Here is a 24,335-nt window from a genome sequence, read left to right on the forward strand (position 1 = left end):
CATACCTGACAGTATTTTCTAAATAAAGAAATTAAAATCAGAAAGAGGCCTTAAAAGGTGAGACAAAAGTAAGCAAAAAGCTTGTCTAAAAGAGGGTGGAAACGAGGTAACAAAAGAAATGCAGTGTCACCTTTTTGAGAATTTTCTTTCATATTTTAACTGTGAGCAAGTCAGATTCTGCCCATGCACTCATTGCACGTTACCGGAGTCTTCCACAAGCTGCTAGCTTGACAGCTGTGAGTACTAACAATAGCCATGTTTGCCGTTCATTATGATGTGTTTACGTACATAATAATAATAATTTGGGGGGAGTAGCTTTGGAGGGAGGCCTGAAGGGACGGGCTGCCAGTGTTGCAGACTTGGCGACTTTCGGGAGCTAGTGCTGCTAGCTACTTTCATTGGAAAAGAGTTGGCAACACTGGACTGGGATTTTCGGTTGGATCATTTTAAAAATCCACCATACTCTTGCTAGTTTCTCAAGATTACCAACCCTAGCTTTAAGCATCAATAATAAACAGATTTTTAGGCAGTAACACACAATTAGTAGAGACTATTTTAGACAAGGATTAATCCAAAATTTTAATATGTGCCAGTGACTCTACTGTCACCAAACAGTTGGTGAAGAATACATTTCTGCTACCGGTTTCCAGTGAGGATCACAACAAAAAGATAAGAGTCAGTGAGTAATCAGTGAGTAATCAGTGTAACAAGGAAGTTAAAGTTTCTGACAGGAAGAGTTGACTACTTGGAAATGATGTAGGAGCAGTCACTGATTCATTCATCATCTTCAACAACTACTGCTGAAGCGCTGTTGAGCAAGACCCCATATGTTCTAGTAGGAGTTGTACTTACAAACTGGGATTTCTGGTCGACTATCAACTGTAGAAATGTGAAGGCTTACAAAGAATATTTTCTCATTAAAATTTCTTAAATTCAGTACAATAAAAAGTCTTATGTTCATTTGCTAAAGATTGTGTTCACAGCTGTATTATCATATCATAGCTTAGCTGGCTCTCTGACTACTGAAACCTACAATGTTGTGGAGTAACTAGTTACATGTAATGGAGTTATGTAATTAAATTACAAAATAAATGTAATTGTAATCAGTTACAGTTACAGAGAAATATATATATTATTTTCTGTAAAAAACATATATGTAGAATATAACATTACTACTGTTGTGAGGTTTACACTGCCAGGTTTATGATTTAAGGACTTTCCAGCTTTATTGTCCAGTTTAAAACATGTGTTAGAAAAGTAATCAAAAGTTAATTATTTTGATGAAGTAATTAAAATAGTTACATTAGTCTACTTATTATATTTTTTAACAGGGTAACTAGTGGGGAATCAAACAGAAGTATTTGTTGAGTTTTAATTATTTCTGAATCCACTGTAGAGCATGTCATAACATCTGAGTAGATATAGATAATAAAATGTTATTTAGTGGATTTTAATCCCAATTTACTGCATAGTGACAGGGAATCAAACAGAAATATGTTTTAGTTTTAATTACTTTCCAGACAGGGTGTCCTGAAACGCCTCCACCACCCCCATATATCCTAGTGTCAAAACAGCAGGGTTTTCACCAACACAGCGCCAAACAGGGAATTAGACGGAGGCAGAGACGGTTATATCGGTCTGTAAGCCTGTAAAGTTATTGCCACCATGGCACTTGGCACCACATCAGTGTCAGTGTGTGCAGAGGAGCCTGGTGGTGGTGTAGAGCTGCAGTCAACGACGCAGAGTGGAAAAACTTCCAGAAAGCACCACGCTGCTGGACCCCGACTATAACCATACACCTTTCAGCCACAGACCTAACACAACCACACCGCTTCCATTTTCAGCTCGACTCACGTTAAATCACTGTTTCTGGCGTCGTATGAATTAAACACAACCTCAGCGATACACACGCCGACGTTTGGGTCGAAAATGAACCCACATATCTGCGGTTTCAACGGTACATACAATTAATAAGTTCTAACCGCCACGCATCGACCGTTAAGTTGCTAAGTAACGTTATCGCGGTTACATACGGTGTGTGTCTAATAAACGAGGCGGAATAGGCGCAGTTTTTCTGTCAAATAAATACCACAAAACGTACAGTATATGATTTCATTGAGTGAGACTTCACCTTAAGTTAAATGCAGCTCCAGAAAATCCTGTGCAGCAACTTTGCTTCGCTGCAGACGTCTCGCTGTTGCTCAACTTGTAGAGAGCCAGAGACCCAGCTGTGACAACCGCTCAAGCTAACGGCAACTACAGCGACGACTTCCGGCCTGAACTTTCAAAATAAAACGGACTGAAAGCACTCACAGTGTGGGCACTCTTTGCTAAATAACTTAACTTAATAACTCGATATAAAACTTGAAACAAACTAATAAAGACTTTAAGATGCGTGCACACTAAACTAAACCAAGACACATTTTTTTATGTTTTATAATGTTCATATAATTCATATATTTAATTTGGGATGTAAATAAATCTGGGATAGTTTATATATTATATTATATTATCATTCTATGATATATGAGTTATTAGAGGAGAAGTGAGAAAGGGGTAGGGAAATATAAGTTTTACTCCTACCTACTCCTTTTCGGACACTATTACTCTTGTTTTGTTTGTTATTATTTTGTACCTGTTTTTATTTATTTTTATGCTCAAAATAAAGTCTTTCATTCATTCATTCAATGTTCTTTTTCTTTTTTTTAATTATATTTTTATTGACACTTTGCAACAAACATACATAACATAATTTACGGATCTTGTATACATACACCACCCAACCATGTCTGTCTACAGTGCCTTAAGTATTTTAAGATTTGTTATACACATAACAACAAACATTGAAAACAACAGTGTGAACAAATAGGGAGTGATTTTTTCATTATCATACAATCATAGATTTGTAAAAAATAAAATCTGGCCTGTGGGGTGTTTATAATGTTCTTTTTTAAAGTGCCTCATAACAGGTCACACAAGCTTTTATTTTCTTTAAGCAAAGACAAGCAAGTTCCGGTAGCATTACCAGCGAATGGTGACGTAAACAAACAGTTGAGTAAATCAATAAATAGATTAATAAATATGTTTTTATTTAGTCATGCTTTTGAAAAAAAAACGTTTCTAATATTATTATTTATTGACTGCATTTTAAATTAATTTTACATCATTGTTCTGCTTTCCTTCATTTACTACTATAATTCATCCTTCTCCTGACACTTTACCTGCACACATACATCTCAACTGTCACCCCACTTTTCTTCTTACAGAAAACAAGTGTTTTCTTTCTAGTTTAGATTGCTCAATTTAAATATCATGGCTTTGGTTCATTGCATGAAGCATAAATAACATAGCATTTGACCATTGTCCCACAATTTTTACAATTAGGCTCTTAAAAGTGTATTATTTAATGTGTATGCATTAAATCTGCCTACAATTTGCCAAGTGGGGTAAACCTAAACCTGTGGATTTAATAAAGAAAAGAAAAGAAAAAAGCTCAGAATGCTTTTCACTACAGATTCTGCATCATATTCTTCATGTTGTTTTAAAGCACAACTGTATCCTCTACTAGTGGCCACGTCAGAAAAAAAAATCCCATTAAGCAAATTAAATCATAATGTTTTTCTTTTCATTGAAACAATCTTTTAATTCTTGCGTATTACCAGATTGCTGTCCAGCCAGTGCTGGCATGCCATTCATTCCTCAGACTTGTAATTCCCAGGCAAGTTAAATTAAGTGTGGAAATCAATTATCACTGAGTAATTCTGCCCTGCAAGGGTAAAACTAGCACTGGCACAGAAAACATTACTGCTTTCCAAGGTAGGACAAAGTTTCCACTTACAGCTGGCCATTTGCATGTGTCAGAGAAATAAATAAAATAATAATAATAAAATATAAACATATTTTATTGTTATTATTTATATATTGTATCAGTCACTATGGTTTTCCACAGTTGGCCCAAATAAATCAATCAGACAAATGTAAACTAATGTTTCCGGTTAAGCACTGAGGAGTTTCCACATGAATGGACATGAAACAAGGAAGAAAGAAGAGTTTATGGTCTATGACATGCTGTAGATGACTGTTGTCCGGTCATGTTTCTGTGCCTGAGAGTGACTAGACATCCTTGTCCAACTAATAGGCCTACTTCAGCCCGTGCTGGTTCGACTGAGGAGAGCCTTAGGTTTCACTACTGTCAAAACCACTTTGAACAAGTGCCTGGTGCTACTTGTTTTCCATATGTAACTTACTGTTCTTTAAGGAAAAACTTTTCATATCCAGCTTGTGAATGTTGCTCTGATAACTTTCAATCATGTGTACAGAACTGAGAGACGAGGGAGATGTGGACCGTCCTGCTGAATCGGCACCCAACGCTCTTTTCCCAAGGAAACCCAATACTCCAGGCCACTGAGACCAATCCCAAGAATGCTAAACACTCTGCAATACATATTCTTACAGTTTTGTGGGTTCTCGGCATGGTAGTGTGATATAAACAGTTGCAGGTTCCAACATGAAGCTATTAAATCTCAAAACTCTCTCAGGGCCGCTGCCCTTCTTGTTTATCATGAAAGAAGAGAAGGCAACTTGCTTTGATTGCCACACTCGCAACTCTTTTAATCTTCCTAATACCACCGCTGAGCGTGGTTGTGGCAAAACTTCCTGTCAAGCTGAATTGATTTCAGTCTGTCTGAAATGGCTTATAGGCCACCATTAGATGTAGGAGGAATGTAATTCCAATGAATGACATGGATTATTAACTTCAGAGAGATTATGTGCCTGTGGATAACCCATCAACACCAAATGAAACGCTGAACCAAATGCCACTATCACTGTTGGCAGAGGGGAGAAAAAACGTCATCAGCCAAAATGTGAAAGTCTGTCAAGAGCTTATGATGGCTTTCATGAAGAATTTACATCAAATCAGTTTTTTTTTTTTTTTTTATTAAAACATAAAAATGTAAACAGTAAATATACAGAATACACATCTGATTAGGTTCAAGTGTTCAACACATTTGACAAACATTTACCACTGAAGATACAAGACCATTTATGAATGTCGACAAATATTTCTTGAGATGAATTTCAACGAGCAGTAGACACTTGTTTAAACTTCATCTCGTTTAATAAGAGAAGTGTGTATGTGCCTGTATTCACCCTTTTCACATATTTGTCTTTAGGAACAGTGCCATCTGCTGTTACAGAGGTAGAGGGGAGGGACCACACACACTCACTCACACACACCAAGAGTGATCCTCACTACAACTCACTGCAATGCAGCACAATGAACACCTGCGCGTTGCTCATCTCAGCAGCAACGCCATTCGTCTTTAGGACCAGTGGAGCCAAGTTTATGTCACTTGTTTCTGGACAAATCAGCCTCCAAATATGAAGCCAATTATGCATTGGTTTGGACTGCAAAATCTCATATGATTGTTGAACTGTGAGAGCACACATAAGGACTAATTCATGAACATTCAACAGATGAAATGTGATGTTGACAGGGACCTCATACTGTCCATCAAAACAAAACAAAAAAGATTTAAAGTGGAGATCTATGATATATATATAATTTTTTTTTAGAATCAACATACTGTTATTACATCCATTTGTATGATAAAAACACTACAAAAGTAACATTTAGCGTGGTTGCTAATGCAGTTAGGTCACACCTGTCCAATTTACCCTTCCCAAGTCTTCCTACCCCTTTTCGCTGTATGCTCCAATAACAATTGAGCAAGTTTGGAACCCGGCAGAACCTCGGGTTCCTGTTGGGTTATACATGTACAGTACTTTGTTAGGCTATGCTACGTCTATTCAAAGGTAATATCACTATGTAAGTCACATTACATTGGTGTCACAATCTTCACAGACACATGACATTGTATATAGTCACAGTTACTACAATTGTTTGTTTTTTGCGGCCCCTGTGGAAAAAAGCAGTAGTATTTCCGAGCACCGTAGTCCCTTTAAAAAAAACTCGAATTTTACTGCTGCAGGGTCCGACAGTCTACCCCAGGCCATCATGGTTCTGGTTCTCCAGTGCCTCCTTTCCCTCCAATACAGCCTGTGCCTCCAGCAGCGTGGTGTTGGCCCCCAGCGGGGACCGGCGGAGCAGCAAGGTGAACCCACTGGAGTTCCGACAGCAGGTCACTGCCGGAAGGCCCCGCTGGAGTGCTGAGTTTCTGGTGGACCTGCATGATTTCGTCTGCTTTTCTTACTTTTTGTAATATTATATGCTTCATGCCGCCCCGAAGTATTTTGAAGTATGTTTCTTTTTATCAAGCTTGTCCGACCTAGCAACAGTAACTAGGGGGGGGCGGGACTTAGGATCGGTCAATTGCCAGTTCTATCCAGCTTCATCACTGCGTTTTCACATCTACTTCATCTGCTCCATTGATCGCATTTTCACAGCCAGTTAAAACAACTTCACCAATGCAACATTCTCCATTATGCTGGGTTCTTGGAGGGAGCCCGCAAATTGCGAAATCTGATCTGAGATCTGCAAAAACTTACAAACACTCTCGTGAGACTCGCTGCCTGACAACCTATCCTAACTTCAACCATTCGAGGTCAATGCCTAACCTTAATCATTCGAGGTCAATGCTTAACCTTAACCATTCAAACTCAATGCCTAACCATAACCAATCGAGGTCAATGCCTAACCTCAACAATCGTGCGGGAGTTTCCCCAGCATGCTGGCTCCCTTCTACTACCATTATGCTGTAGCTCAAACGTGCGGGATGTTACAGATTGCAGCTTTACAGGAAAACTGGAATACTTGCAGCGCTGGTGGCTGATGTAATAAAACTCTGTCACCAGAACCGCACCCCGGAGGCTTGAAATGATCATTGCAGCAGCTGCTTTGGTGATGAGCCACTGAATCTAGTCCTCTTTTGGTAAGACGTATTTACAGCGCGTGTAGCTTTGGAAGGTGCAAAAATAACAAGGCTCACCAATTGCATACAAATGTCTCTTCTCATTTAAAATCCTCTTTGCACCTCTACTGTAAGTGCTTTAATGCCACCATATTATGTTGACCCCATTTGAATGAATGGGGCCTATGTGCTACTTCTCCTCTAAATCTCCACTGTTTTAATCTACAGGTCCTGAAAAAAAGACAAAGAAATATACCTTGTCTGTATAATTGTTAAAATAAATGAGTTAGTCCGAATGCCTTGAGGATGCAACATGGTGCATCTCTATCCATCAGTGCTTTGAGGTGAGAGTTAGGGTGGAGGAAACGCGGAAGATCTGAGGCAGCATGTTGCTCAGCTGGTAGAACATCTCCTCTGAGATACTCTGTCAATACAAAAGAGACACACAAAGACACAGCCAGGATTAGTGAGCAGCAAGGGATGGAGATTTGTGCAGCACCAATGTAAAAAACAACACCTCTTGTACACATTGAAACCTTTTCAAAAATACATCTGGACTGTTTGTGTACAGCCAAGTGTTAACAGCTCCTGCGGTGTCCTTTAGTTCAACATCACAGGGTCTTTTTTTCCCCCCTGAGGGAACAGTAGTCAAGACGCTGAAATGATGTGAGCTCCGGCAGCTGTGACTTTAACAGGGGAACATACTGTGTCACTCTAAGCATCGCCACCCGTCAAATAAGAATGTTAAGTATTAATCTTTAAGCATTCACGCATCATTCATCCGCACGCAAACACGGAGCGTATATTTAGCCAACGCGTCTCTTTGAGGCACAGAAAACAATGTTGTTTCAGAGGTGCTATTTTGAATGGTGTCTGAGAATGTAGCTGACGGGAAGCCAATACAGTCGGAGTCCTTTGATGCCGCTGGTTTTATCGTCTTAACCTGTCAACATGAGATCGTGCTATAAGCTCTGCTGCCTTCCTGACAAACCACAAAAGCTATAGGCATACAACATCCAGATAAGCCCGAAATAAAATAACAGTTAAGCTTCATCCAGCGCTGAAGTCACAACTACTCGGAAATATGACAGAAAACCTGATGTTTTTCCTTTTCCTTTGACATAAGGTAAGACCTGAAGTTCAATATTACGCCTCAGTGCTACCCCAGCTACACGTTAATCCAATCGCTTATCACACAGCTAAATGGATGAGTCTCTGAGCTTTCTTTCATCACGGTAGTGTAAACACTGGTCGAGAACCTAAAGCTCTATAATCTCTGATTTATGGCGTGCTTTTCAAATAGTCTCGCTTCACTGCCTGCGTTCAAAGCTATGTACAGCAAAGCCATGTGTGATGTTGTGTACATGCAAGGCCTCAAGTATACATTTCTGTTGAATTAACAGAGAGATTTGTTGGCAAGCAATTACTCAAAAAATAATAATTGTTCATCGCCTCAGCTAAAAGTTGCAAAACCAAAAATATAGGTATTACACTCTGCTCTCACCTTTGGCACTAGAAACTGGACTGTGCGTGATATTCCTCCGTCCCATGAGGCCATCTCCATCATGAAGCCTACAAATAAAAAAAGCAAATGTTCAGTGTGGGGCTGTCAAAGTTAACGCGATAATAACGTGTTATCCCAAATTCGTTTAAACGCCACGAGCCTCCCCTTTACAGACAAGCCCACTTCATGATAATCACATGCACAGCTGGCCTTCAGGGCGGTGCCGCATCGCCCTATCTGGGTTTGTGTCTCTTAGTTGCAACATATTACATTTTTCCTCAGCTGTGCATTATGTAAAATGTACAACACTGTCAGTGGACACGCTGGTAAGTCTATCTCTTCAAAGAGTGAGTTCAGCTAAAAAAAAACAATCTCTTGCTCTTTGACTGTGAGAGAATGAAAACAAGACCTCATGTTTTTTTTAAAAAAAGGCTGTAGGCTTGGGGTTGACAGATCTCTGCTATCAAACGTCAGCTGGAATTACTGCATATCATCACAAGTCATGCTGTTTACATTTGGATAGTCATTTATGAAAATATATGCCAATATACAGCAGAATGGGGAATATACAAGGGGCAATGTAACTTGCTCTTTTAACAGTGTCGATGTGTGTCGGGGTATCATAATTGCTCAAATAATAATTCCTTGACTAAAAATAATTTCATCTTACCTTTGACACATTTGAATACCAGCTCTGCTCTCTTAAGACACCACGGTATGGTCATCTCCTGCAGAGAGAGAAGAGAAATGAGAATACAAATCTAAAAAGTTAACAGTTAAATTTGTGATACGTTACATACCTACCTAGTCTTCCACAGGTGTGCAAATTAGATACTGTATATATTACATATTGACAAGGTCAAACGCAAAGTCTCCTGTCAGGCAACTGTATCTACACACCAAATGTGCCCCTTTAGTTTTACTAGTGCAGTGCCCATTCAGGGCACGTGCCCGTCCAGAACGGGCCAATTGCTTGGTCCTCAGAAGTTCTGCTTGCAGCGTTGTTGAGAACCGTGGTATGGCTTAACGGTTCTCAAGGTATACAAAGGACAGTCAGTCATACATACATACATACATACACAGACAGACAGACAGACAGAGATTCCTTAATTTATAGTTAGATGATGCTGCTACAGCGTCACCTAATGGCCAAATGGCACCAAATGTGTCACGGTCACTCAGACATCATATCTACACGTGTCCACCAAATGTGGTCGCAATAGCACAAAGCGTTCAGGAGATATGCCATTTTTTGATAATATAAGCTCTGCCCACAGCATTTGAGGTAACTTTGAGGGCCAGCTAAAGGAAAACTGTATGGGACATCAACAATCTAAAAAAGTAACCGTTTCTGGCTTGGTCTAAAGATGTTCTGTACCACATTTGGTGACGATTGCTCAAAATTTGTAGGAGAAGCAGCAAAAAAATCTGATTTGAACACAATTCAAAAATGCGGAAAATCAGTCTAGAAGCAAATGGGCGTGGGTTAGGGTTAGGGTTATATGGATAGATTCGTTTGGACCAAGCTCCAATCGAAGAGAGCCCGGGTTTTGAAGCAGAATTTCGTAGCGGCCAACTGGTGGAATTACAACTTCTGTGTCTGTCAATTGATGCCATTGGGCCCAAAAGACTTGTTCCTAGACTTACATTGGGAAAGAAAAGTCTGTAATGGTAAGTCAACTTCCCAGTATGAGCACAGGAATCGCCCTTATTTAAATCATTAGGTCCTAAAAGTTGTAAAATGCACTAATAGCCGGATCCAGAGTTATTTCCTTTCCTCCGTTCATGTGAATGAGACCCAGACCGAGGCTGGAGCGAGGGCTGGGAGGCGAAGTTAAAGGAAACGCTACTGAGCATGCTCTTTGGGCCGAATGGATGCGGAAGATCGCCGGATGATCCGGGTACTTCATCACTCGGCAGTCGGGCCATTTTGGCTTCATACGCCACTGAGCAACTCTCATAGGAATGAACGGTAGCCCGCCTCCAACGCTGTATCCAGTTCTCTTTATAACACATCTATGGTTTGGACCCACAGGATCCAGGAAAATGAGAAACATTTTGTTTCTGAGAGTTACAGTTCATAAGTTACAGGAAAAAACGTAAAACTAATTGTTATAGCACCAGCATCTAGTCAAATTGCACCACATTTGACACTGCACTCCCTTGGGTCCCCAGCAATACACCCACCAAGTGTGAAGTAGATCAGATGAGAGGTTCTCGAGATATGCAAAGGACATACAGAAAGAAAGATAGACAAAGATTCTTCGCTATATAGTTAGAAGTGTGTTTGCTTCCAGGCTGCTGGCTGCACACAGTGTGACCTCAGCATGCCCTCATCCCTACAGTCAACCTTTGCTCACAGCATCAGCTAGGTTGAGTCTCTGCCCCACACACACACACACACACACACACACACACACGCACACAGCCTTTCTCCCACTAACAAATGTGTCGCACCCATTTCAAATCAACTAACTGAATCCATGAAGTGGTGTCATCGAGGCCCATGTTTAGACCTGTGTGAACTGCGTCACCCACTAACCGGTCTGCCTTCGAGATAAAACTGCACAGGCTTGAGCAATGGGTCTTTGACGCGTAAACAATAGGATGGTATACTTAAAGAGTTTTTGCAATTGAGGCATGAAGATGCATTTCTTACAACCAGAAAAATGAACATAACGGTTGTCAAATTGCATAAGTGTCACTGTCTGGAAACTGGCACTCCAAATTGGTTAGCAGAGTTTTCAATTTCCTCCCTGTATTATAGTGTAATTAAACAATTCTTCTGGGTTCCTTTTTCATCAAAGTCTTAAACGCTCAGGCGGAAAAAAGAAAAACATCCAAAAATAAGAATAAGAGGCGCAGCCCTGTTATGTTTTGATTGCAGCCTACAGTTCATCAAACAGACAAACTATGGCAGTTGTTTTCAACGCCAAAACACAAGAATAGGGCTTGTACAAACAGGCAAACATCTCCACGAAACGGCAAACAAGACTGAGAGGAAGATGACAGATGGAAGGTTTTGATGTGGAACCAGAAGCCATCACTTAAAGTTCCTCTGGTTCCTGAGGCTTCAAAAGCTACAAGTCTTTGGTTATGGAAACAAAGACTCCTGATTAGACATGAGAAGAAAAAATTGGGCCGGGCATGTTGTGGCGTGAGTGCACTCCAGACAGAGGCTTGATGAGAATTTACTTTCCATCTTATGGGATTCTCAGTTTATTATGTTTTAATTTTTGTTCAGTTGAAGAACTATGAAGGAGCTGCTCTTCAGGTTGAAAGAAAATCCCCTTCCCATTAATATTCAGCAGAGATAGAATAATAGAATAATCCAAAGAATAAAAAAAATATTTTCCAATTTCCAGATATAAAAGAAAAAATCCACCTTATTGTGATGGGAGATTTGGCTAAACTCAGTTCATCAGTCACTGAAAGCTCCCCCTGTAACTCTACTCTACTGTGTGAGAGGACAGAGTGCTGCTGCACATACACTCTGAGGTACTAAGTAAACACAAGAGTTCACGGCTCTCTACTTTGCCCTCCTGAGTTTAAACCTGGGATATGTTAAGTTGTAGGCTGAATTCACAGACAGTGCCTGACAAGCCAGACCAAAGCTGAGGATGCAGCGCATAAACAAGCAGTGGCAGAATGAAAGGGAAGAAATTGGGAATATGCCATCAGTTAGGGACACGGAAACTTGTGTAGCCAGCAGGTTTTCGTCCCCGTGTAGTATCTACCACAAACAATCCTACACTATTTGGGATTATCACAGAGGTACAAGACCAAAGCAGATAGAAGATTATGCTGAGACGGTTAATGATGAAGGTTCAAGAGCTGAATCTACCCAGCTGAGGTGTCGTTGAGCAACAGTGACTCCATATCAGCGTCTGGGGTGATGTTCTGTAGCCGAAAGTAACCCCTGAACTCTTGGGAGTTCACCAACCTCAGCATTGAACTGTGCTTGGTTTGCATTCATACTACTACCACTTGGAGTGGCAAAAGTTACTACTTACTTTTAGCTTATTTCAACTGTTTATCCATTATCTTTAGCTACCTATTTCCATCATAAACTGTACATAAAGATGACCCCAAACGTGAAGACAAAACATATTGATCGCCCCCTGTTGGCTGGATGTAGTCACCGACCGTGACATCACTCATTGGTTTGTAGACTGCAGTTTTGAAGCCTCGAGTTCGGCATTTTGGCCGTCGCCACCTTGTTTTTTTGCAACCAGAAGTGACACGAGAGGCTGGAGCTAAGTACAGCTGAACGCTGTGATAGCAACCTGTCAATCACAAGGTAGCCGCTCCCTAAAGCATACCCTGCTTTATGGTCTATTTTACTCTAAATGGGACCATAATTTACTAAATGAACATCATGCTGTTTTGTAGAAGACTTGCAACTAGCGATTGAGACCATAAACTCATGTTTACTGAGGTAATAAATCATTTGAAAAATAGGGTAATTTTCTCATAGACTTCTATACAATCAGATTTATTTTTACAACCAGAGGAGTCGCCCCCTGCTGGCTGTTAGAAAGAATGCTTGTTTAAGGCACTTCAGCATTGGCTTCACTTTTCAGACGGTTTTCAAGGTGCTGAAGAACTGACTCACTGTATGTTTGTTGGTCCTACAAACTTAAACAATGTTTGAACAAACATGGGGGTGAGAGGATAACTGAATTTTCAATGGGTTTAATTATTCCCTTGAAGCATCACATTACTACATTATTATAACCCTTATGAAGTGTGTGAGTGTGTGTGGAGTCTGGTGGACAAAGAACGTGCATATTACAACATCATCCATACAAGCCAGTGTTCACAGTGCTCTCAGCGACTCTTACCTCCGACATGTCGTGGACCAGCAGCAGAGGGACTGTGACGGTGGTGACGTCATGTGTGCAGCAGACCTTCAGGATGTTTCTCAAGCCCATGATGGCCGGGTCCCGGGCCGTGATGTTCCCTGAACGCACGTTGTCGTCCACACACAGGTGGAAGACAACATGGACCTCTGACAGGTTGGAGTGCCGCGAGATGTAAAACTCACCTTGAGAGAGACGCAGCAGGTACAGAGTGCGATATTGAGAAAACGGTATGCAGAACTAGCGTGGTCAAAAAATAATACTGATGAACAATGTGGGATAAATCAACGAATCAGTGATTCTTTACTCTCTTAATCTGAATAGGAGTCAGTGTACAACATATATCGATATCCATTACCTGGTAAGATGTTGGATGGATTTCTTTCGAGATTTTTGCTCTTATCGTCACCTCCATTCCTCAGAATCTCTGTAAGGATAAACATTGAAAAAATACAATGAAAATCAGTATGTAAAAACAGCTCAGACTTTCCCTGAAAGGTTTGTAACCTAGAAAGAATGTTTCTATATACAGCTCTACTCCACGAACCACTCAACCGATGCTGTGATAAGGATCTGGACACAGTTTTTCCGTCAATGCGGTGGCAGTAATGTAAAGTGTCTTCGACTTCCTGACTATAAAATCCCCCACTCATACTGACGACATGTCGCTGACATTTTCCAACTCTGTGAAATCTTTTGCAGTGTAATGTTTCTGTACTGAAAAGCTTGAATTTTATTCTCATGTAAGAGATATAGGTGTTTTTTCTTGTCTTACTAAACATCAAACCAGGTAAATTAGAACTTAACTTCAACCTCAGTATATTCTGTATGCTGAGAGGAACATAGGCAAAACAAACCACTCTTAAGATCCTACAACCACTTACGTATCTTGTAGCTTTGTGTCTCTGTGGCACTGCTAAACAAGGCTGTGATCAACAATATTAGTTTAAGTGGCAATCTCAAAGTTTTTCATATAATCAAATGTCCGTTAAGTCACTATCTATTGAGCCTATGGCCCACTGATGAAAGTATTGCAATATTTATATATATTTGCAGTATTACAAACTGGTTGTCTGTGGCAACATTCCCAGAAAAAAAATATTCTAAATATATCATACACTTCAACTGATATCGATTTTTTTCTTTAGGTGGCTAAAATACGTTTCTCTGCTCCCATCTACAGCCGCTTTACCACGCCATCAGACAGCTCTTTCTGACAGGGAACTGAAGCCGTTATATCGCTCTCTTCAAAGCCACCAGACTCCATTCGCAAAAATAATAATTTGACCTCGCAGACAACTTAAAAAAATCTGAACTAACCCTTTCAGTTATTTCCAAAGCACAGCTAACTTTGACTCAGCTAGTGCTGCCGTTCACATTATTCATAACCTTATTGATTAGCTTACTTTGATAACCTACGTCACTGCTTTTTGCTCACGGCTGAGTGGATTTTTCCATTTGAAAAAAATGGAAATGAAACACCTTTAAGAATTGACACTTAAAGCACTTTGTATTGCATTGTTGGCTGTATTTTCTGGTGAAATGGATGAGATTCGTGGAAGCCTCAGTCTCATCAGTCTTGCTTTTCTCTTTCTAATCCTCTTTGAATGCTCTGTCTACATTATAGCTGTAATGGAGCAGCTAAAAGTCTAACCAGGCTGTTCTTTCTGCTTGCTGCTCCGCTGGGCTCTGGCATAGAGCACCACCTGCTGCACCTCGTCCAGCTGCGCCTCCAGACAGGGAAAGTGGAAGTCTGTACACTCCTTTGCCACAGTTGCAAAGTCTGAGGGTCAACACAGAACAGGACAGGGATGAAATGATGCATGAAGTTAAAGTTATATATAATTTATAATATCCAGCCAGAGCTCTTCTGAGTTACTACGTCTCCATACTGTACTCTAACTAAAGGTGAATGGAGTGCCTAGTCTTTAAACAATTCCTTTAAAGATGACTTTCACTCCTCTTTAAATGATTTATAGTGTTATTCTCACAGTAAAAGTGAGAGATAATCAGAGGGAGTTGTGAGTAGGACCAAAACAAAATGTTACATTCAATGGTGCAAAAACATAAAGCACTGCTAGAATTATTGTGGAAAATGTAAACATGTTGACCAACCAGCAAGAGACGGTCAAATGCAAACTTTCATCTTTCTACAAAACAACAACAAGGTTGTCCAAGTGATAACATCTCTATGAAGATAAATATGTCCCCTGACCTCTCTTGATGCCGCTGTAGGAGTTGACCCTGTTGTCGACCAACAACACCAGACCACAGAGTGAGGAGGAGTAGAGTGAAAGGGCCGTCTGCAGCCGCCTGAGCTTTGCTCCGCCGCTGCCGTGCCGCCGGTGCTTACAGAAGTCCAGCACGTCTGCCCGGACCAGCCGCAGGTTGTGCATCGTCTTCAGTTGTGCTCCTGAACACAGATAGACATTTTTGTAACGCATTAACGCAACTTGCGTTTTTTAGGTTGTGGTGGGCTCAATTTTAAAGCTGGAGTGAAGATACTGGCATCATATGAAACTAGAAAACCTGAGGAATCCATTGGTACCAATGTGGTACTGTATGTATGTATATGTCATACTTAAGCGTCGCAAAGGAGGGGTCCCTTGATCTGAAAATGGTTCTATGGGTACCCCTGAGTCTCCCCTTTACAGACATGCCCACTTTATGATAATCACATGCCGCTTTGAGGAAGTCATAGTCAAGTCAGCACACTGACAGCTGTTGTTGCCTCCTGGGCTTGGTCAGTGGTCATAATGTTATGGCTGATTGGTGTATATACAAACACACATATATATTTTTCTTTTTATATATAAAATAAATACACAATATACAGATTCGCACATTAATCAGAAAATAGTATACATTGTACAGTAGTTTATAACTGCTTTCCATAAATATTTACAGACTTATACTACCAAAAGTCAAATGCAATAGAAGTGTTTTATGAACATGGTTACTAAAATCACATCTGTCACGCACCTAAGTGTATAGTAAAACTCTCCTCCAGCTGAGGCTGCTCCTCAAACATCCTGGCTCCAGAATCTGCCTGCTCCGACAGCTGGCTGGGCTGCACCTTAATCTCCTCACTGGAAATCAATCATATAAACAAATCAATCATAAAGGTATCTATCCAAAATAGTACATCTGGGTTGTAGGCTCAGGAACTGACAAAACCTGAAAAATCGACAGTGAAGGGCAGACATTACATTTTTATATTTTCTAAAATTATATTTATACTGCCCGGAAAAAGACATTATTGAACAGATAGGGCACTTTTCACATGTTTTTGAAAGAAAAACCCACCCATTCAGCAGCAGTTTTCTGTGTCTACTTATGGGACAATAAACCAAGAAATAATGTAGTACAGGTTGGTTATGTCTCAGTTATGAGGATTAAATGTTTAGTTTCAGCACTTCAATTACAAAAATGAATAAACAATATCAAGGGAATCACAAATCCAACCTGAATTCCTTTACGGGTAACAGCTTTAAAAGTGCTGATGTAGAAGTATTAAGTTCCACCAACACATAACAAGATAATGATATTCATCCTTAAGAAAAAAACTGATGCAGGGTCAGCACATTGTCTGAGAAGCTCTTAGCATACAGGTCCTGGTGGTATCTGTGTTTTGATGGAATATCCAATATATGCAGAGGAGTGTAGGACCTGAATTTAAACCACTACTCTGCAGGACCACATTACTGCTAACCACTATTAGATTTTTTCCACTTCTTATCCAAAGATGCCAGTCATAACCAATGCTGCAAAGCTAAGCATCAGTCAAACTAAGATGAGTTTTTGACCTCTCGTAAATCACTTAATTTCTATGTAAATGGGTCTGTACTTCAAAGGGCCAGCAGACACGTTGTGTTTTGGATTAGAACTGCTGCAGAAGTGCAGCTGTTGAGATCCTGTTAGTTAAGGGTCAGTTTGACCTCTGGTCAAGATTTAGTGAGACATTTACAGGAGCACAATTCACATGAGAGATATTTAACCTCCTCCACTCCTTGAGGGCGCTGCCGCCGCCCTCGGCTGACTTTACTTTTTTCAGTTTTCAGGGTTTTTTTTCAGAGCTAGAGTGAAGGTACTGGTATCATATGAAACTGGAAAACCTAAGGAATCCCCTGGTACATGCTATTATTTCATATTCTTCCAGGTATCGCTATCGGTATCGGGACTGAAAAAGTTGGATCGGTGCATCCCAAGTGGAAATGGTTAAAGCATTTTATTTTGTTAGTTTCATGCCATTTTAACAAGTTCCTCTGATCATTTAGATCCCTCTTTGAATCACCCTATTATAGCAATGTAAGTTTTAAGGTTTAATATTTACTTTACTTCCATGCTAAGTCACCGTAAAAATAAACTTCAGCTGACCTTAAATCAACCAACCGATGTCACACTGTCAGTGAATAAAGATCATGAAGTGCTGTTTTCTTGCTGCCTTTTGACAATGCCACTCCAAGCTGCCACATCTGCATATTGTATTCACCTGTGTCTGAACTGCAGCTTTCCTCTTCAAACAAGAGTAAGGAACCTAACTCCAGAGACCCGACTCCAGCATTCATTATCTTGGATCAACTATTGCTTTACCCCAAGATTTGAAAGTGCAAAGTTAGACATGAAAGAGCCTGTTCAGCTGCATATGGGTGTAAAGTAAGCCTACAGATATCAGATGTGGATACACAAACAAAGCTCATGCTTCAGTATTCACACATATACAACATGTTATCATGAGTCTGTTGTCTCACATACAAACTAACTCACTTAATCTGGCTGCTGTTGTTGGATTTCTGCAGGTCCTGGTGAAGACTGATGACCCACTCCTGATACTCGTGCTTTTGAATGCCAGAAACTTGCTTCAGCTCGCTGGCCCACTTGTTCTCCAACACCTGCTCAAAGAAGACAAAGTCAAACATTAAGGAACTTTAATATGACAACAACATATTTAGACTGAGCAGGCTAGGGCAAATCTGAATTTGTAAATGGAAAATCCACTGACTGAATCCCCTGAAATGTCTGTGGTGAAATTATAACTTTGTACTGGGATCAAGGTGCACCTGCTTTTAACACTGCTACAGAGCACCCTAACTTATTTTTTTTACCTGCTGTGCATCAAAGTGTTGAGAGGCAACTGCATTTACATCCTGGTCACTCAGAGTATTCCCCAGCTCATGCATCACTTTGTCCATTTCAGCGGCTTGCCTGCCAGACAGAAACATATTCAATGATTTGATTAGACTGCAAAAGTATTCACCCCCCTTGGTGTTTTTAATATTTTGTTGCATTACAACCTGAAATTTAAATGGATTTTTTCTTGGAATTTTATGTAATGGACCTACATAAAATAGTCAAAATTGATTTAGTGAAATGAAAAATAAAAAAGTTTAAAAAAATTCTAAAAAATAATTTCATTTCACCAATTTTTACTAATTTGTTTAGGTCCATTATAAAAAATCCAAATAAAAATCCATTTTAATTCCAGGTTGTAATGCAACAAAATAAATTATCACATGGACCTTACCAAACTTGACAACATAAACATTCTAAATGGGCCCTTTGTATTTCTTGTTCCAATGTTTGTTAATGCAGTAGCTGACAGGAAGTAAACGTGGACCAAGGCTATTGCCCTAGCAACAGAATGTCAATGAAAAGGTCTACATTCATGACAGGTGACTGAAATATTGTTCCAACACAAATTGAGAAAACCATAGGTTGGATGGCTTCAGAAAAAGAGCTTGCATATTTTTTACATCACAATTCATAGTTAATCTGGAAGTAAAGAACAGTTTTTGAGGTGCGCATTTCAAGTTTTCAAATGATTAATACATGTACTTTGAATGTAAATAAGGTGCCAGAGTGCATAAAAAAGCATCAAAATAGAGCTCCAGGGATCCCCCCGGAACTCCCCACAGAGGTCCAGGTAAGCTGCACTGTTTATGTCATGTTTACTTGTTAAATAGAGTGGAAGGATGTGCTTATAACTGTATAATCAGTCTGATCAATACACTCACGTACCAGCACTGCCACTTATGTTTAGCCTACATTGGGCCTGCTAACGGAAATCAAATGCCCGCCCACGGATTTTCTGAACTTGAACCGGACCAGAACTAAAACGCAATAATGTATAATTTCTTATTATCTTGGTCCAAATGAACCAAACTGTTTAGGGTGTGAAAGCACGCTAAGAATACAGAAGTTGAGTACAGCTTTAGCCATGCACGTGAATTTACAAAGAAAGTGACAGCTGCACTTCTGAAGCAGTTCTAATCCAAAACACAACGTGTCTGCTGGCCCTTTGAAGTACAGACCCATTTGCATAGAAATGAAGTGATTACAAGAGGTCAAAAACTCAGTATGTGCAGGAAATCCAATCCAATAATCCGTAATACCAACCTCTCTTGTAGCTTCTTAATCTCCATGTCTCGCTCACTGATGAGCTCGGAGATGCTAACAAAGTAGTTGTGCTCCAGGTTGAGGAGGGTATCTGAGGCAGGGGAGTGGATGAGCTCATGGTAAACATCGGCAAAGTCCTCATCCCAACTGGGCTCCTCCGGCCGAGCATGCTCCAGCGTAGTCTGAAGCAGGGACAGAGGAAAGAAAATAATTTAAAAATGGTAATTGCAACCCAACTACTCTATGTTGCATGGCTGCTCCACTGTGTGAAACTAAAACTGTCATTGTGGGTCACAGGAAGACAAAAGAGCAATGCCAAATGAGATGTCAACACATTTTGAATGTTTTGCTCGGTTTAATAATCTAGGACAGTTGAATACCACCTCCATAATTAGTAAAGCAACAGGACAGTATTAGAATCTGGAACAACCTCTATTTATACAGGCTCAGGGATCTTCAGGCCACGAACATGATGGACACTGGAAAACTTCCATGTGTATTTCTGTGTGACTGCAGTAAAATGCAAACGGGTAGCCAATCCTAAATGCCTGAGTGTAGTGGGCCAGAGGGGCTTCACAACACGACCTGAGGCAGCCCTTGTCTTTTTATAAACACCTGCTGAGCAAGTGACAGCAGCGTTTAGACTCATTTATAACTGTTGCGTACACACAAAACGGGGCCTGAAAGAGGCGTACGCCACTTCCAACGCAAAAGTTGTGATCTATAAAAACAAACTTGACTTGATCATAAAATTACCTAAAAAGCAATACAGAATGACTGAGAGCCTTACTGCATTATATTCCATTATATTTTTGTGAATATTTTGAATTGGCATCTGATGCCTGAATTTTGCGTTTTCTTTAACATAAATAAAGACATTGCCGTCATAACTTGATGCCAAAAAGGCAGAAATTGGTGCATAAAAATTCACCAGATTGCAGGAAATTAAGGACCCCTGTTTACCGGGCACATTCTCATTGAGGGCTGAGCCCCCCTAAAGGTCTGATCCTAGAATCGCCTCTGAATGAGACCCATGATCTTTGAAGTATAAATCCAAATGATCTTATTGCTCTTCTTTAAAAATGAAATAGGAGACGTTCACTATCAAAGAATATGTATGTGAGAAGACCATTCTTGATTTAATTAGAAAACCACAAAGTCCACTTCTGTGTGTCACTAGACCTGTTTTGTATTGATCAATAATATAAAAGTGATGACCCTGCTCTCAAATATGTGTAACCCGTCGCCACATGATGAATCTCTAGGAAGAAATGCATCAAAGTGTAACCAAGTGCAATGGAGAGGCATTAAACGTAGCACGCAGGCTTATGTAATGAGATTTTTTTTCTCATGAATAATCAATTTGAAGATGCACTGCACTACTTTGGTTTAAATTACTGTAATGATCCATGACTGCCCTGAAGTTAGCGGGAGCATTCGAGGACACTTTCCAAACACTGCTGTGATACTACAGAAACATGGAGTAGCCTCGTGGATATACGATCAGGGTGCGTTGCGCAGCCAATGTCTGAAATTAACACCTGCCCAAAATAAAACAAGCTGTCCACATTAATAATAGACATTTTTCACAGAAATATCTTCCTTGAGTGTTTTAGCAATTTGTGTATAGAATCAAATATAATCGGTATGGACTTCACACTTGGTGGATGTATTGCTGGGGACCCGAGGGAATACAGTGTTAAATGTGGTGCAATTTGGCCAAATGGTGACGTTTTCATAATCAACTTTACGTTATGGCCTGTAATTTTTGAACCATAAGTCTCAGAAATAAAATTGTGAATTATGAATGTTGTCCAAATCAGATTTTTTGCTACTCCTCCTACAAATTTTGGGCAATCGTCACCTAATTTGGTAAAGAACATCTCTGGACCAAACCGGAAAAAGTAACTTTTTTGGATTGTTGATGCTCCATACAGTTTTGCTATAGCTGGCCTTCAAAGTTAGCTCAAATGCTGAAATTAAATTACAAAAAACGTCATATCTCCTTAACGCTTTCTGCTATTGTGACCACATTTGTGTTGTGTGATGTCTAAGAGTGACCATGACAAATTTTGTGCCAGATGGCGCTGTGGCAACATCATCTAACTATAGAGAAAGTATTCTATGTCTGTCTGTGTATGTATATATGACTGCCCTTTGCATATCTCAAGTACCGTTCATCCAATCCACTTCACACTTAGCGGAAGCAGCCATATCGTTCTCAACAACGATGGAAGTGGAACTTCCAGGGGCCAATTAATCGGCCCGTTCCGGACGGGCACGCGCTCGGAACGAGCACTGCACTAGTGTAGATAAATACAAATAAATCTAAAAATACATCATGACAGTATATCTGTCAACCATGATACTGTAGATACTGATATGAGAGCATGTGTAATAAGCAACTATTAGTTTTTAGGCATAATAATATACTGAAATGTGTTATCACCTCCACATAAGACCTGGTCCATGCGTTGGTGAGCTGGTTCACATCTACATCTCCTGTTGTGAGTCTCTGCAGGGCCAGCTCTGCCTCTCTGTCATAATCCAGGATGGTCTCCCCCTCGACGAAGTTGGAAAGGGAGGTTTTTAGCTCTGCAGGAAGAGGTGCACACACACAGCAAAAAAATCAGTCATTTAAAAAATGTTTTAATTTCTGTGCAAGCCAAGTAGTACGATGCAAAAATCAATGAGCTTGATCTATTCCATGTTGACATTGACAATACATTCTCTTTCCCAGGAAGGCATGTAGAAAGATATAAATAAACACAATCTGATCTGTCCAACTGTTTAGACTGATATTATTATTATTATTATTTTTTTTTTGAAAAGCTTGTTTTTAGGCGATAGTTTATGGCTGCAGTTAGGGTCGTGGTGATGGCTGCAGTTAGGGGTCTGCAAATCCCTCTTAAGAAAGTGGAGCAAGGATTGCTCCAGATATGAAAATGTAAAAGAAACATATGAATTTCATTTGACAAAGTCACCTCCACCTGCGAGCAGGATAACACAGCAAATAAAAATAGACTGGTCCTTGAATCGATTTGTCTCACCATTTTCTATGTAGCAGGGTATTTTATGCAGCAGCATCAGGCGTCCATGAAGGTCACAGATGTTCTCTTGAACAGGAAACTGCAGAGGCACTTTGAGGACACAGTTGTGTCTGCCTGCCCTGAACTCAAACACAAACTCCTTCTCAGCAGTACTGCTCGCTTTGCCCTTGCTCTTCTTCATGGTTGCGGCTGAAAAATAGAAGGAAACAGTAAAATTAATGAAAGTAATATAACAGGGGGGGGGGAAATAATCACCTGTCACAGCAGAGAAAACAGCATTCCCCATATAATACAAGCAACATACTGAGGCCAGGACACCTTATTATTAATAATAATAATAATAATAATAATCATTTTATTTATAGAGCACTTTTCAAGCCCAAAGCACAAAGTGCTTTCAAAGGAAATTCACATCATAGACAGCAGAACACAATGAAACATAAATAATTAAAAAATAATAATAATAACAATTAAAAAAATTTAAATAAAAAAACAATAGAATGGGAAAATAAAGAAACAAGCATATAAATATTCATACAATTACATATGCACATACATACACATCAGCACATTCTTATTATTATAGCACATTAAACATATGTAGTAGCTAATCATCAGTGTGAAGTGTCAGCTGTTATTGTACATGTAGCTCCATGCTAGCTAGCAGTGTAGCTTAACGTTTAGGTACGAAGCTAAACATAACAACAGAGAGACAGTCTGTGGTGGACATGTCTAGCTGAGCATTGCTGTTTGCTTTGTTTTGGTGAACATACAAGTCTTGTAAGCGGCAGGTTTACCTGAGAATGAATGGATGTGATGTTTCCTGTGTGTCCAGCTACAGAGACGCTGCTGCTGTGTTTCAGTCAGCTGACTGCTCCACCATGTGTGTCTGTGTGACCGGAAACGCACTTTCGCGACATGAAGCTCCGCTATAGTTTGCTTATTTTTTTTCAATTTTGCATCACAATTGCTATGGTATGTGTCTGAAGGCTTAATATTCGTCAAATCGTATATATTGTATGTGGGTTGTTCTCTTTATAAAGCACATTTACAGAGCCACGAATCTAATGATGAGCGTGTTATCCTTTAGACACTACCGCCCCCTGCTGGGCACACATCATACTACCAGGGCCGTCTATGAGGGTCAAAGAGGAATTAAATAGGACAAGATACTCTTACACAATGCATTTTTGTTATGACATAATTACTGTGGAACTATATGAAAATAGTTGTGGAGGTGGGACCAGTGACCCCAATGTAAATAATACATTATAGTATAATAATATATACTAGATAGATAGATAGATAGATAGATAGATAGATAGATAGATAGATATAGATGGATAGATAGATAGACAGATATAGATGGATAGATAGATAGACAGAGAGATAGATAGATAGATAGATAGATAGATAGATAGAGAGAGACAGTGAGAGAGGTAGAGAGAGAGAGAGAGAGATAAATAGATAGAGAGATATAGATGGATAGATAGATGGATAGATAGATAGATAGATAGATAGATAGATAGATAGATAGATAAACAGATAGGTAGATAGATAGATAGATAGATAGATAGATAGATAGATAAACAGATAGGTAGATAGATAGATAGATAGATAGATAGATAGATAGATGGATAGATAGATAGAT

The 24,335-nt window shown here is 39.8% G+C and overlaps 2 protein-coding genes across 3 annotated transcripts in view; both read right to left on the reverse strand.

Moving 5' to 3' along the window:
* LOC119486184 (solute carrier family 45 member 3) overlaps window positions 1-2,268 on the reverse strand; it is a 43,060-nt gene extending 40,792 nt beyond the window's left edge. Inside the window, exon 1 of the mRNA XM_037766079.1 lies at window positions 2,132-2,268. The gene's annotated coding sequence lies outside the window, so the exon portion shown is untranslated. The remainder of the gene's footprint in view (window positions 1-2,131) is intronic.
* Window positions 2,269-6,221: 3,953 nt separating this feature from the next.
* c4h12orf4 (chromosome 4 C12orf4 homolog) lies at window positions 6,222-23,689 on the reverse strand. Of its 2 annotated transcripts, XR_005206479.1 has the most exons (15): window positions 23,482-23,689; window positions 22,685-22,873; window positions 22,084-22,229; window positions 19,635-19,816; window positions 18,344-18,443; window positions 18,006-18,130; window positions 16,221-16,327; window positions 15,454-15,651; window positions 14,893-15,021; window positions 13,597-13,665; window positions 13,221-13,423; window positions 9,047-9,104; window positions 8,377-8,444; window positions 6,634-7,296; window positions 6,222-6,579 (listed from the first exon to the last, which is right to left on the reverse strand). XR_005206479.1 is itself a non-coding variant. In XM_037766080.1 (14 exons), exons 2-14 carry the CDS (start codon window positions 22,863-22,865, stop codon window positions 7,204-7,206), a joined length of 1,659 nt encoding a protein of 552 aa, XP_037622008.1. In that variant the 5' UTR covers window positions 22,866-22,873; window positions 23,482-23,689; the 3' UTR covers window positions 6,222-7,203. The 2 variants fall into 2 exon arrangements, 1 of the variants encoding a protein (XP_037622008.1); XM_037766080.1 differs by having other exon boundaries at window positions 6,222-7,296.
* Window positions 23,690-24,335: the final 646 nt, after the last annotated feature.

Source organism: Sebastes umbrosus, chromosome 4, assembly GCF_015220745.1.
Source record: "Sebastes umbrosus isolate fSebUmb1 chromosome 4, fSebUmb1.pri, whole genome shotgun sequence".
NCBI classification, from domain to species: domain Eukaryota; kingdom Metazoa; phylum Chordata; class Actinopteri; order Perciformes; family Sebastidae; genus Sebastes; species Sebastes umbrosus.